The sequence below is a fragment of the Molothrus ater genome, chromosome 3, assembly GCF_012460135.2.
Source record: "Molothrus ater isolate BHLD 08-10-18 breed brown headed cowbird chromosome 3, BPBGC_Mater_1.1, whole genome shotgun sequence".
NCBI lineage: Eukaryota > Metazoa > Chordata > Aves > Passeriformes > Icteridae > Molothrus > Molothrus ater.
This window is the reverse complement of record NC_050480.2, coordinates 70,963,633-70,978,970: the sequence shown is the minus strand read 5'-3', so window position 1 is coordinate 70,978,970 and position 15,338 is coordinate 70,963,633. Positions and strand designations below refer to the sequence as shown.

General features: G+C 37.7%; 1 protein-coding gene across 1 annotated transcript in view; it reads right to left on the bottom strand.

Moving 5' to 3' along the window:
- Window positions 1-15,338, bottom strand: part of ATAD2B (ATPase family AAA domain containing 2B) — a 73,725-nt gene that overhangs the window by 8,261 nt on the left and 50,126 nt on the right. The window contains exons 23-24 of the mRNA XM_036381042.2: window positions 14,679-14,801; window positions 10,499-10,636 (exon numbers count right to left, since the gene is read on the bottom strand). Of these exons, the coding sequence (XP_036236935.1) occupies window positions 10,499-10,636; window positions 14,679-14,801 (261 nt within the window). The remainder of the gene's footprint in view (window positions 1-10,498; window positions 10,637-14,678; window positions 14,802-15,338) is intronic.

Here is a 15,338-nt window from a genome sequence, read left to right as displayed (position 1 = left end):
TGCTATTCCCTTTTTTTCATTATTTCACCATGAAATTTTACTTTTTCTTATTTCTTAGTTTTATTTTCTGTGCCTTTGAAAAATTACATAATAAACTATTTTTCAGAAAGGTCACTTTATTTTATTAACCTATCTGCAGTGAGATACAACTAAGGTACTGATCTGAAGGCTTTGGGGCACATTTGTAATTTGATGAGCAAATGCAGAAGGAAGACCATTCCAACCTAATGCTATTGTCAATATCCTTTTCAAAAGCACTAACTAGACACAGCTCAGAACACCAAGGAAGACACTGAGACAAAGTGAAGCTTCTACATTAAAATCCAAGCAATGATAAAGACTTCTATTTTTGCAAAATTGCTTAAGTTGTGGCCAACTACAATAAATGAAAATCGCAGCCAATAGTAACCAGAGACTGACAAATTTCCATCCCTTTCAAACTGAACTCTTATGCTGAGCACCCCCATAATGTTCTTTACATTTGTAAGTTGCTCTGATTTATGGGTATTAAGTCCTACACCTGTGCCTGCCAAGCACACACTGAGTTACCAAGATCTCACTTTGAAGATACGAGCACTATGCAGGTACAAGTGTTGAGAATTAATTCACAGCCACTCAGAAGCACAGTTGTACTTCAGAACTTCTCCCCATGAGTGCTGTATGTAAGCAGGTAGTTTAACAACTACATTAGGAGTAAATCCTCACCTTTTAGCTTTAAAGATATCTAAAGTTACAATCACACTGCAATAAAAATAGTCTCACTTGGAATTGTATTTATTGTTACAAATAATCTTTATGGAGAACTGCAAGACTTGAGGGAGGGGGGGAAATCCCCTTTCTTCAGCCATATTCAAGATCTGATAGCGACTTCTACAGTCAATGTCACTCTTTTATTGATGACAAACTACAACCTACTCACATAACTTTTCAGGATTTCGTGTATTTTTTCCCTAGATTGTGCAAGAGATTTTCATTAATCACTGAAGCAGCAAATCTGAAACTAAACAGGGAAATGTAAACTTACAGACAAAAATAAAAATAATACTCTATTAGCCAATGAATTGAACCTCAGCACAACTCCAAAGATGGGTAAATAAAACAGAGAAGGAGAGCAGAAGTCTTTTAAAGGAAATCTGGTATATCCTAAATGTATAAATAAGTAAGTTGAAAATTTTAAAGATACACTGATTTTCAGCTGTTTAGGCACACTTTGCTGTAATTCAGATAGATATATGAGATATATTGTGAAGTATATTTGACATCTTTTACATCAGTGAGTTGCACTTCAAATATTTACTGTTAACATTCCCACTGTGAGTTCCACCTGGGATGAGAATCCATAATTTCCCCAAACACACAAGTACATTCCTAAAATTCTTAGGTGTGAGAGAAATCACTTTAAAGCAAAATGGAATTAATCCTTGTATTAGCCATCTCATTAAATTTCAAGTCTTTCCAAATTGAGAGTCAGCAAGTCCAGCTCACTCAGTGTCTCATCCAGTATTTTTGAACAAACATTATGGGTGTTGTTTTTTACTGCTGTTTTTAATTAGGACAAAGCAACCACAAAAAAAAAAAAAAAGTGAGACAGCAATGTCGTTTGGGATGACAGAGGAAATTCTGGTTCCAGATCCTTAGCAACCAAAGCATTGTTACACAGATTTTTCTTTTACATAGAGTCAAGCCTCTATATTAGTGAAAAGTTGAGCAAGGAATACAACATCTGAAAACAAAACCTTGCACCAGTCTTTCTGTCCTGCTTAATTCCCCAGTTAAGTTAAGGGAGTGGTACAAGGAGGAGTTTAATGGACCAGAGAACCATGTGACAAATTGCAGACACTGACACCAGATTTCATCACCTATATTGGTCCCCTTTACAGTTACTGGAAATAAAAAAGGCACTACTACAAGAGTATCATGGATCTGAGAAGCTGCCATAAGAGGCAGGAAACTGAATCCTACAGGACAGTTGATCATGACCTTAAAAGGATGAAGGAGCTACCACAAGGTAAAACTGATGCAAAACTGATGCAAAGGGCCACTAGGGAGGAACTAATGGGTTAACAGATTGCTGTTAAAAAATAAGCCTGGAATCCCATCTTAACTATCTTAATGTTTCTATTTTAAAAGATTGTAAACTATCAAGAGCAGAATGCCAAACTTTTTATTTTTTATTCAGTATGATTCATGACTATCAGCTTCCAGCAGGTAACAGAAAGGGACACCTATTTACAGAAGAAAAGCCTAGAGTGAACTTTGTTTAAAAAATGAACACAGTACATACAAATGCAACTTACTGTCTTAACACCTTTTCAATTACTCCTTTTAAAACTACTCATCAGAAATCTCCCCATTGATACCCAGTCTTTTGGCAATATTTGTGCCAGAGGCAGTGGAAATACTATTGTCAGAAGAATCCTGCTTTATAGAACTGAGTTTCTCTAACTCAAAGTATTATAATAGCAATTATTCACACATGAATACATTCACTTACCTTCTAAATTGGCCAACTATTCACTCTATAATCTTCACATAACCTCTACAGATTTGCCAAAGGGATCTTAATTTTAGTTCGAGCTTCTGTCTGGTTTGCTTTTTCGCAAATCACTACTAAGCATTTTTAATAACAATAAATATCCGTCTGACCACAAGTCACACCTAACATTTCACTCAGGTTCACATGAAGTTGGTATCAAAACTAAATTTTGCCTGCTCTTTTTTTCCTAACATGCACAATCTATGTAGACAGCATTTTTTAAGTGCTATGTAAGACAATGCAATTAATCGCTGAATAGAGATTTATTGTAATTTTGTTAAGCAGTATGAAGTTCCTCAATTCTTCCATTCCTATGTTAAGACAATTTCAGAGTCATCTGAAAGACCCATGAACAAGGCAGACAGCATTTCGCCTAGGTATGATTAAAAATAAATTCTGCAATGTCCTTACTTCAGAAGGACTAGTCCTCTAGATGAAGTTAAGTAAAATGAAACCTGTAGCAGACTTTCAGAAATTCTGAATTCTTGCCCACTGACAGGTGCTGCTTGGAGATTCTCCAGTCAGATACACTAAGTAATAACAACATCATCTGGTGACATAAGTACCAACCCTGTCTAGGTCAGAGCACTGCTCTTGGCTATTAAAGAACAGAAATAGTGGAAAAAAAACCCCAAAACTAAAAACATCCTAAAAACTATGAACCAAAAAATTAAATTCCTTCCCAGTTTTCCAAAGCATTTCTGCAAGACCCAGAGGTAACCGTGACCTTTCTGTTTAGGGTCTCAGGAAAAGAGATCTCAAAAAAATGGGTGAATAGTACAGAAGTTTCAGAGCTGAGGTATGCACTGTTGCTGTCCCCCAAACCCAGCAGTACAGTGATAGAACTGTAGACTACAGAGAAATAAAAATAACAGTGGAAAAGAAAGCAGGCATAATTAGATTATTCAAAGACTGTCAATTACTAACAAGCAAGTCTGCATCTCTTAATGTGGAAGAACTCTAATAAGATGCAGCAGAGATCTTTCTCTTGAAATTTCTGTAGTTTGACTACTACAGTACCATGAGTGCAGCACAGTATTCAAGGCTAACAAGTTCACTTTATGCTGCAGAGAAGACACTTCCATGCTTCCACACTGCTTAAAACCCATGACAGAATGTGAATCCTCCGTCAGTAAATGATAAAACTGACATCCATCAAACAGTAATTTCTCTGTTGTAACTGTATTTCATGAAGAATTCCTGGGGATTAAAACCCAAAGAAGATTCTCACGGCAAGGAAATCACCATGGATCTAGATTTTTAGTCTGTACTATCAAGAACCACTTAAAGCAATTCACGTGTTTTAAGTTTTTCTTCCATGATCAAAACCCTCAACACCTTTCTGATGTCTTGTGTGTAAAGTAACTCAAAGCCTTGAGAAATCACTTATAACCAGCAACTTACACTCTCTTATACAGCATCCAGGATATCTATGTACCTGACAGAGTCATTTAGCTGCTTCCAGTAGCTCCACATTCCTTACCAAGAGGCACTAAATAGTCCACTTGAAAGTCTCTGGAGTTTCTACTCAAAGTCCCAAACTGCAGTCAGAGATAAGCAGCAAGAAAGAACAGATCACAGTTCCACAATGGCTTAAAAAGCAAAGTGAGGTGCCAGCTTCCACTAACAAAGCCATTTCTCCCTCCAAAGCCAGCTATAGCATTTCCACTGCCTCATTTGTGCCGGCACTACTGTTCCTGCAGTAAAACAGATAAGGGAACTAAATCCATCTGAAACATTAGGTTGTTGGGGTTTTTTCTGGCTTAGTTTTCAACATCTTTGGTTAAGCTTTCCAACTCATGAATGACAATGCTGGCACAGGGAACATGGTGGGAATATGCCACCAGCAACAAGGCAAGACAGCTCTTTAGTAGTGACCTGCAGTTTGACCACCTTAAAGTGACAGTGGAACCAACCCCTAAAAGGTGTCATTTTCTTCACTTAGATGGAGGGCACTTAAGGCACAGAACTGACAAACACATGAAAAGAACTCCATGCAACAAATTCACATATTTATGATTTTAATCACCTTATATAACAGCTTATGTTTTGTAAGCAAATACTTGAAGAATCTGGGCATTTCTACTCAACACAGAAAGTCAAGTTTCATAAGGAGGAGCTGAAATAAGTAAAAACCAAACTTGACTGCAGCATTCCCAATATTTTCTTCCCCAGTCAACTGCTTTCCCCTACCATTCCCAATTATGTTCTCCACCCAAGCTCTTCCCAGGGTTTCTCATGGAACTATCCCAGTGTCTCCAATTCCTCCCCACCCCAGCTGAACAGGACACAGGACACACTCCATGTCTGAGGTGTGCATGCCATGCCTGGTCAATACCAGGTTTTACCTGCTCAAATACCTTTTTCAATCTAGCTCCTTTTCCTGCAGTAGACACATGTATTTTTCCAGCTACCAATTTTCACAAAACCCGCAGGAATCTAATCTTTCAGCTCTCAGCTCTTGTCAAATCCGTCTGAACTCCACTAAATGATTTAGAAGTTATTAGGGGAGCAGAGATGGACAGAGAGCACAGGTATGATTTTCTTGGGAAACCAAGATAAAAATATAATTTACATGAAACCAGAGTAATTATATTAGTAAAATACATGGCAAGACTGTCATGCTGGAAAATTAAAGAGGCAAATGAAGTCAAAAGACAATCAGATTATATGTCATCTGTGGAGATAATTTTTAGACTTTTCATCTCTGTAGATCTGCTTATTTCCCCTCTGCTCTGTACTATAGCAACTATTGCAGCTATACACATCCTTGGTACCTTCAGCTAGCTCTTAAGGACTACTGAATGATAACTTCCTTGCAAGAGAGCCATGAACAAACACAAGAAAGAATCATGGCTACTGGGTGGTTTCTCTGTCAAAGAGGCAAAATCTGAAGTTAATAAATGGATAATAATCCCAAGAAAATCCACTACTTCTGCAGACAGAAACACTATGTCTTAAAACAATTTAAAGCAAACATTGTCACAGTTTTCAGAAGGGAGGAAGGAAGGGATCTATCTGGTCTGAAAACTGTTTTTATTACATGTCTTGTGCATACCACTTAGAGGGAAAAAAAACTTTAAACTACTTCAGAAGATGGTTTTACCATGTTTACAAGAAAGGTGATGATAATGCTTTCAAGGAAACCTTAAAAGAGGCTGAGCCATCTTGCATTACTCAGTTATAAAGATGAGAACAAGAGAATATAAAAAAGTCACTGATCAGGTAAATTGTAGAACCCACTTAGCCCTCTGTCAGAGAAAAAAGACACTTGATTAATTCAATAGGCAGGTTTTTAATAGTGATGAAAGAAAATTTCTTTGTCACTAGATATCACTGAGTTCAAAAGTTTGATGCGATCCCAAAAAAGAACAGGCAGTCAAGATTTATTAGAACTCCCACAAATTCACTAAATTACATTTTAAATTAGAAGAATTTAAAAGCCTATGGGGTTTTAAAGAACTGTTAACCAACCTGGAATCATCAGCTACATTGATATTTCCTTCAAAATCAGGCATGAAAAAAAATTATTTCTCAAATGTTTGAAACTTTCTTTTAAGGCATCTGGTTGAAGGCAGCACAAGAGATCAAACCACTCCCAACCAGAATGCCAACTCCTACGCTACCCAGAACAAAATGACAGAGAGACAAAAAGAGACAGTTGTCCCAGCTCTGAGTAAAGATATCCTCACATTCCAGAAAATCTTTTTGGATGGTGCTTATCAAGTAACAGTACTTGCCTCTGTCTCAAGTGAGAATTAATCCAAGTCAAATCTGGAAAGCAGGAGGAGAAAACTAAACAGTAGCAAATACAGGGTAAGTGACAAAACAGCAGCTACTAGGATTTTCATGTTAGCATCTGAATGCTGTTAATTTGCTAATATCCAATTCTTGAATCCAAACTCAGAACCACATCAAAAGGAGAAAACAGTTCAAAGCATCAAAACCATATGGCATCTGGTCTGCCATGTCCTTTGATAAGGCACTGCTGCAGTCCCAGAAGCCTAAAGTACAGCAACCACTGACACCACTGTCACAGGTCAAAGAAGAGCCACTAAACAGATGAAAATCGGACAAAGACTGAGAATAAAACAGTTTCTGAGAAAGACTGTAAATGAAAGACCTTTTCTTTCTAAATATCTTTTTTAAAAAGTCTCGAGACAAGACAAAAGCCTTTCCATTATAAAGCAGAAACAAAGTGTTCCACAGGACAGCAAAGATCACCCATTTGGGGGTGAAAAAGAGCAAACCAAAAACCAATGAACCAAAAAAATCCAACACAAAAAGGCAAAGAAAATATTACTTATTTATAAACAACGTTTTCTGCCACAGTTTTTTAGATCCTTGCTTGATTTCCCTACAGTCATTTCTAGAGAGCCCACTAATCACTTAAATTACTGAGAAAGTTAGCAGGGTGTTCACTTCATATTTCATAAAATGACTTTCATATAAAACTTATATTTTTAATAGTTTGCATAGCACAAAGGATTTAAATTTTCTTTATTCGCTCCAAATGCCATTTTCACAGTTATGCTATTTATCATATGGCATAAAAAATATCTTTTCTATGAAGAAAACATAAAATCTGCAGTCTATCACTACAATATATTATCATTAAATGCTGCAAAAAAAAGATAAGAATGCAAAGCCAAATCTTCCCCACAGAGTTTATTTATATGTAACACTAAGGGAAACAAGTGCAAGACAGTAAAATGGTATGTACCATGCCCCATCTACTGGCAAGATGGAGCAGCTGGATACAGTTTTATTATACAGGATCCCAATGATTAAAGAGATGCTAATGCTTTCTGAGCTAACTGTATCTAAAGCACTTAATTTAGCAAACACACTGAACTGCCCACTGTTGGTAGTTTCCTTTTCCACACAGCTCCATAAAAAGGCAAAATAAGACTCTTCTCAGCAGTGCCCAGTGACAAGAGGCAATGGGCACAGACCGAAATACAAGACACTCAAAATTAAGAAAAAGAATTTATTGTTTGTATCCAAGCACTACAAGAGGTTCCCCAGGCATGACACAGAGCCCTCATTCTTGGGAGATTTTCAAAACACAATCGGACAAAGCCTTGAGCAACCAGTTCTGAGGGGAGCTAGACTAGAACATCTCCAGAGGTTCCCTCCAACCACTGTAATTTTGTGATTCTATAATCATAAAACTATTTATATCAGACTTCTGACATCTGTCCCATTCCAAGTTCCCACCAGAATACTTGCACTTTCCTCAAAATACACAGTCGATAATGGAAATATTTTAAATTGTGGCAGAACTTCCCCAAATAGATTTCAGCAACTTCTAGTAATTCAATACTTTTAAAACTCATCTATACTGTCAGACACAATCCACACAGCTGTACCTTCAACAAGGGAAATGGGAGTTGCAGATGAAATGTAACTCAGGAATGTGCATCACTATGCCTTCTAACAGAAAAATTACTTATTCAACACATTTCCAACAGCCCATCTGGTCCAATCAAATTAACAAAATACCTAAATTATCTAAAATACATCAGAAAAATTAAATAAATCACAAAATAACAGGTAACTAAAAAAACTACGTAATTTTTTATACTAAATATAAAACCTCAGAAAACAAACCAACAAATATTAATCCAACTCTCACTCTCTACTGTACTAGCCCTGAGCAGGACCCTAAATTTGGCAAGACTGCTGCACTGTCTGCAGTCCTCTCTGTTTTTAGAGAAGACACTTGACAATAATTTCTTTTAGAGTTCTCAGGTTTGTCATCTGAATTAACCTTTTTGCAGCTCTTTTGTAAAATACTGTAAAACAAAGCCGTTAAAAATAGTAACAACTGATCAGGAAAATAAAGTTATGATTGGTGTTTCTTTCTTTAGATTCCTCTAAGGGAAAACATTACTTCAAGTTCGAACAGCAGAAAACCTGCAATTATTTTCAGAATTATCGAAAAGTATGGTTTTATCCTGTTTAAATAAAATACTTTAATAATTTTTCTTGTTACTCTGATTGTGCAATACATTATAGTTTTTAAAAAAATACTATTTCATGACCATAAAAATATTCCACTCGCCCCCTAAAATAATCCCTCTTCAGAAATCCCTTCTCCAAACTTACTTCTTCCATTTAAACAATCACAATCTGGAGTTTCATTTTCTGCTATTTGAGCTCCCCACAATCTCCTCAGTTCTGCTCTCACCTTTCTCTAGCTTATCCTCCAAATACCCTTTTAAGACCGTTTCTCTTCCTCATTTTTAGTCTCTGCTGAACTGACCACATCAATCTTCAAGAGTGCCCATGTACTACTTGAATCCTTTCTGCAGATTTCTGATTGCTCATCAATTCCTGGTTCTCTCTCTTGATTACTAGATGCATCACATCCCTCCTGGACTAGTTACCTTTCCTGGACTCAGCCTTAAAAGGCAGATTTTCATTTGATCGTAGACCCAAACACCACTAAGCCTCAATTTTTCTTGCTTTCCAAGCTAGATCATGAAAATACCAACAGGATCAGTGCCTTAACAGTAACTTTGTTGTTTGCACAGAGACACTGGCAATTTCCTGCAGCTGATGGTTCGAGTTTTCAAACAACTGCTGCTGCCTGCACAACAGAGGGGAAGTGAGTGAGGTACTGGAGCTGCTTTGGATGCGAGTCACCAGCAAGGGCTGCTCTCCCCATTCCCAAGGGATGTCCAGCTTGGAGGTCTATAAAAACCCCACCGTCTGCTGCTCAGCATGCACAGCCAGCAAAGTGCTCTGTAGGGCAGCCAGAGGGAAAAGCTCCATCCTGGACTTCACAGGAATTAAAAAAAATTAATTGGGAATCCCTTCCCTACACTCTCTGTTTTGCACGAGCTGCCAAATGAATAAAGAACAGCTTGGATCCACATCATCAATTTATTATATAACAATTTATTCTAACCATAATTCTGTACAATTGACTTTAATTCCTTTAACGGAAGAAATTACAGCTTCGGGAAATAAAATCATACACCTCTAATTAATTAAACCATTTGACATCAACACTATCATTCATATATAAACAATGTTCATCTCTGGGCAGTTATCACCATGCCTAGAAAACGATTTCTCATCAAGGAAAAGCACCATGAAGGAGAGCACATGAAGAACAAAATGAAAATTTGACCGCTTCCATCCGTTTGCCATCAATCAGCAATAATTGATAACGCTACTAATAATATATTAATAATGGACTCCACATCTTCAGCAGGAAAGCCAGGTGCAACCATTAGTATACCCCCATACTAAGTGTCTCTCATAGTCTTTATTTGCTTTATAATGAAAATATCTGCTATGTATTCCCCTGTTCTAATCAACTTACCTCTTGAAAATAATTAGCAGTGCCTCTGATTACGCAAACACACCTCACAATCCTAGAGGTTCTGATCACTTAACTGGATTAATTCAGTAGGCTCCAGGAAGTGTATCTTAACATCCTCCAGTAATGGTTACTGACTGTTGAAAACCATTGCCATAAAGGAAAATACAGTTAAATTTGCAATCTCCTCTCTAGCTTTCAGCATGACGCTGAATGTATTGAAGGCAGGAATTCAATGCAGTGCAGGTGAGAAACTATTAAGCAGTGTAGAGGTATTTACCTGCTAATACACAGAGTAAACAAACCTGAAAACTCATCAAACCACTGAAAAGTGTTCTTGGATCCATGTTGTCTTATACTGAAAACAGCGTTTTACAACAAAAAATGCAAAATACTATGCTGCATTAGAAAAAAAATTATTCTTTATCATAAAACCAGAAATCCTGCTTCTTTACAACTTCTTGGGCAGGGATTTTATGTACTCCTAGAAGGAGCATTTCTTAGTTCCATGTGCTTCATGACTAAAATTACTTCTGTAAATAACCAGTAAGCAGCAGTAGAGACACATTTCCAATGTCTGGCATTGAAAGGACCTCTAATTTTGCACAGTTGTCACCCAAGGTACTTACAAGCACATTTATTTGCAGAGTTGGGCCACACAGCCATGGTGGGTTTTTGCTTGCTCCGAAATGCTTCTTCAACTCTGGCTTCTGTTTTCCGTACAGTGGAACCGTGAGGATTTACCTGTTCTGCTGGCACTGAGAAGCCTGCATGCAAAAGACAACCATACCTATTTAAATAAACCAAGCTGCAGGAACCTACCGAATCAAAGAAGAAACTCAAAACACCATACTGCAATAGGAATACATCCATTAATGTTTAGCTGGACATTCAAAATAAAGATTTCCATCAAGAATATTTGGTTTCTGCTGACAAAACAACTTACTGGTTGCATGGTCTTAAACTGTCAGCTCTGATGGATTAGAAAAATGTGACTGCCACTGGTCCCCAAAGATTGACCCTTCTATTCATATTTCCTCTACAAGCAAATTCTTACTGACCATTTCAATCTTTTCCTTATTTTAAACAGTTTTAAAATAAGTGGCAATTCATAATGGCATTGTATGCCATATCAAAAAGAGTATCTGAATAAGAACCTTGTATTGTCACTGTGATCTGTGTTATGTAAAATGGATCCATTTCAGAGTCAATATGAGCTCTTAAATTAAGAAAATGCAATTCTGCTTTTAACAAAAAGCATGGTTTGCTTCCTGTAATATAACTTCATCTCATAGCTTCTACCACTTCATAGGTTTTTTAATTAAATTCTAAAAAAGCAAACTTTCATATTGGTTAAGCACATTTTGAAGACATAAATGAATATCTGAAGTTCTGTATTTGTGAACTAGAATTTCCTATCCATCCACTAAAATGGTCTTCAAAATGTTATAACACATCTCTAATAGAAACCAGAACCAAGTGATCAAAAGCTGAAAATAAGCTCCAAAACTGATGGATGCAGAAATTAAAAGATTCACACAGAATCTCACATCTCACAATTAATAATTACAACATAGGTTTCTAGGTACTGTTATAAAAATTTTAAACTGCATATCAAACATATTTCATTACTCAAAACAACAATCACTTCTACCTTTCTATTAGCTGGTTTCCACAAGTAGTTGCAAATTTCAATAGTCTAAGATCTAGATAGTTGGTTCTTATTTACCAACTTAAAACTTGCTGTCCTTAGGATTAACATTTTTCAACAACAGCACCTCATTTCAGTAACAGAGGAACAAGAAATTCTAGTTTGACTTCTACATACTGATTTTATTGTACAGTGCTTTTGAATCTGGTCACCAGAGTACTAAGTAAAAGTGGCAGATGTGTGGAGAACAAAACAAAACAAACAAAAAAACAAAAACAAAAGGAAAAAAACCCAAAACCAAAAACAACCACAACCCCACACCCTCCAAAAAAGCCATGTAGAACATATTTTCCATTTTACAACTACAAAAGATTGCTAAGTAACTTGCTGACAAAACTGTGAAGAAAATGGATATGAAGCTTTTTAGCTTTTTTCATCCCTTGCCCAAACTTCTCTGAAACAGGGTACATGTCAAAGTCTAGACAAGCAGATGCACTGGGATTGACCAGATCTGCTGTCTTGCTGAGGCTGTTCTTTACAGCAAAATGAGAATTATGGCAGAACTGATCAGCATTCACATCCTTTCCATCCACTACAAGGACCAGTGCCAAGACTATACTCCTGAAGTGTCATCATCCAGGTGCTCTGCACCACCATAATCTTTTCACACAACTCCTGATCCCTTGTGACTGCCTTCCAGCAGGAGGCTTCCTCAGACTCTAGGAGCTTGATACATTTTCCTCCGTCAATAAAGAGTTCATCTAACACAGCTTCTTCCATGCATTCCAAGTCTTTTGGGCTTGCTTTGGTTAGCACTCCTTGCTAACCCAGTCAGTGATCCTAGCCTTGCACGTTGTACAGCTGGACCGACTGCAGAGCTCAGTTGTCACTGAAACCACCATGTGTGGGCCAGAAGCACAAGCATCTTTAAGTGTCACCTGCAAGTACCTGTGACATTGTAACAGTTTCCATGCCAATGTACTGAATACACTTTGAATCCTGCCCATTCCTGTCTGTGAGTTGTTCTGTCCCACAAACCGGTGCTGCTTATCATGTACCTGTACCTCAAGGCCCTCTCACACCAATGGTACCTGCTTTTTCTGATTTAACAAGTTCACTGCATGATACCATCAGCCTTAAATATGACTTAAGACACTGCCCTTCTTTCAACAGAGTTTGCAGGCTTTGTCTCCAGAAATATCTATTACTGGGCCACTGCCACAAAAAGGAGGGCAGCATTCCAGTTCTTGCAAACTTGCAAGAAAGGACTACAAGCCATAGAGTCATTCTCTGTAACAAAGAGCTCTTACAAACATTTACTTTAACCTCGGAAGCAATAACCTTTAACAGTCATGGGGACTTGGATAATTAACTGAGCACAGCTCACAGCATGATGCTGTGGCCAGAATTGTGAATATTCTTGTAGTTCTAATAGAAAAGTACAGAGGAGAAATGAAGGCATTATATTAGCTCTGTTTTACAGCCACAGTGAATTACAATTGGTTCATTTATCCACAATTCAAGACACACATTGGAAGCTTGCACAAAATTAGACAAAAACACGCATGACTGAATAGGAAAATACAAAGAATTCTATCTGTTTTAATCTGAAGGAGAGAAAGCCTATAGATACTTGCATAGTTCAAAGAAGATTATTAATAAAGGGTCTTCAATCTACCAACAGAAGTATTTCAAGAATCAGCAGCTGAAAGGTAAGACCAGCCAATTCAACCTAGAAATCAAATAATGGAGCTTTATACCAAAGCAGGAAACAACTTGCCAAGGTAAAGTTGGAATTATTGAAATCAGTGATCCTTAAATCAGCATGAAATTTTGTTCTAATGTTATAGTTCAGTGATTTTCCTTTTTCAACTTTCAAAAGTTTAAAACTTTTCCACGGAGGTATACTCTTTTTATGTAAACTGATCACTGCTGCCACACCAGGAATATGTTTGGACTTTTGATAACTTTTCCTGATCACTTTAGAAGCTGTACACAGACTTACAAGGGTTGTTTCTTAATCAAAAAAATCAATACATTACCTCCAAAATGACAGTTGTACACAGGCCAAGGTGAACTAAAAGTCCTGTGGCTTAAAGGCTGTTCTCCTTTACCATACTTCTTATTATACTTTACTACAGGCACTTTCAGAACACAGCTCTGGTTCCACCACATCCACATCAGAAGTTAGTATAGCAACCCTAGCATTTACTTGTTCACCAGGTTCTGTAGTACTGTCTGTAACAGGAGGCAATGTATCCTTCTTCTGGAAAGGATGATGATATCCTATCAGATCAGCTCACAAAACAGGAAAAATGTGGAGAGGTTTCAAGGTCACTCACCCTTTAACCTGCACTGTCTGAATCTGACATGCATTCATTATTTCACATTAAATATAAATTTTTGTATGGAGATCTGTAAATTCTATCCTGTATATGTACAGAAGCTTTTCTTGTTGCCCTTGTCCCTGGCCAGGTTGAATTCTCTCAGGGCTTTAGCTTTCCTAACTTGATCCCTGGCTGCTCAATTCCTCTGTAGTCTTCCCAGGCTACCTTTCCTGTTTCCACTCTCTGCAGGCCTTCCTTTTGTGTTTAAGTTCATCCACCATCAACTTGTTCATCCACACAGGCCTCCTAATGTGTTCACCTAACCTCCTCTTTTTTGGGAAACATCACTCCTGAGTTTGAAGGAGGCAGTCCTTGAGTATTAACCAGCTGTCCTGGGCCCCTCTTCCCTCCAGAGCTTTATCCCATGGGACTCTACCAAGTAGATGCCTGAAGCCTGCTCTCCTTTAGTCCAAGGTACTGAACTTTGCTGTGCATGCCTCTTGCTGCCCTTAGGATCTCAAACCCCTCCACTCCATGGTCAGTGCAACCCAGCTGATCTTGAGGTTCACATTCCCCTCTTTGTTGGTGAGAACAAAGTCCAGCACAGCATCTCTTCTTGGTGGCTCCTCTATGACTTGGAGAAGGAAGTTGTCCTCTACTCATTCTAGAAACCCTTCGAATTCCTTTTGCCCTCTGTGTTGTCCCTTCAACACATACTGGGGTGGCTGAAGCCCCCCACAAGGTCCAGGGCTTGTGAACATGAGCCCATTCCTACCTGTCTGTAGAGGGTCTCTATGTGTGCTGTGTTATGATAACTCAAGTTAGACATACCTCTTTTTCTTCTCGCTTCCTTGATTTCTTCACACATCTTATTAAATTCTGGATCCAGTTCAGCAGCAATGATAGCATGAGCAGTGTCCTTCAAAGTACAGGCTCTATGTCTAATTATTTTATCTAGAAAACAGGACAGCACATTTTTTTATCACAATTACAAAAATTCCTTAGCATTTCTATGTTGGTTTGTAATGCATATTACAACACTGATACAAACAGAAGTAAGTGGGAAAAATTACAGATGTCTGAAAATGCAGATTAATCAATATCAGTCAAGAATCACAACCCAGCTACTGAAGAGATATAGAAGTATAAATTGGTACTTTAATCCACGGTGGCAACTATAAACAAATGTAAACAGTGAATGATGAACACACCTAAATCAACTTGCCATAAGGTGTAGCCAGTTTCCACAGGCAGATCTACACAGTATAATGGAGTGGAGTGCAAAGAGTCACAAAATAACAGGAGACTTGTCCAGGAATTAATTTACCCACTGGGGTCTAGGAATAGTCACAGTTATACTGCCTGCACAATCATACTGGACATCATCTGCATCTGTAAGGTAGACCTGGCTCACTTACATTCCTTCCCTGTTGTTTTTTTCTTTAACCTGAAATTATTGCTTAATTATTATTTAACAACTGATCAAAATTG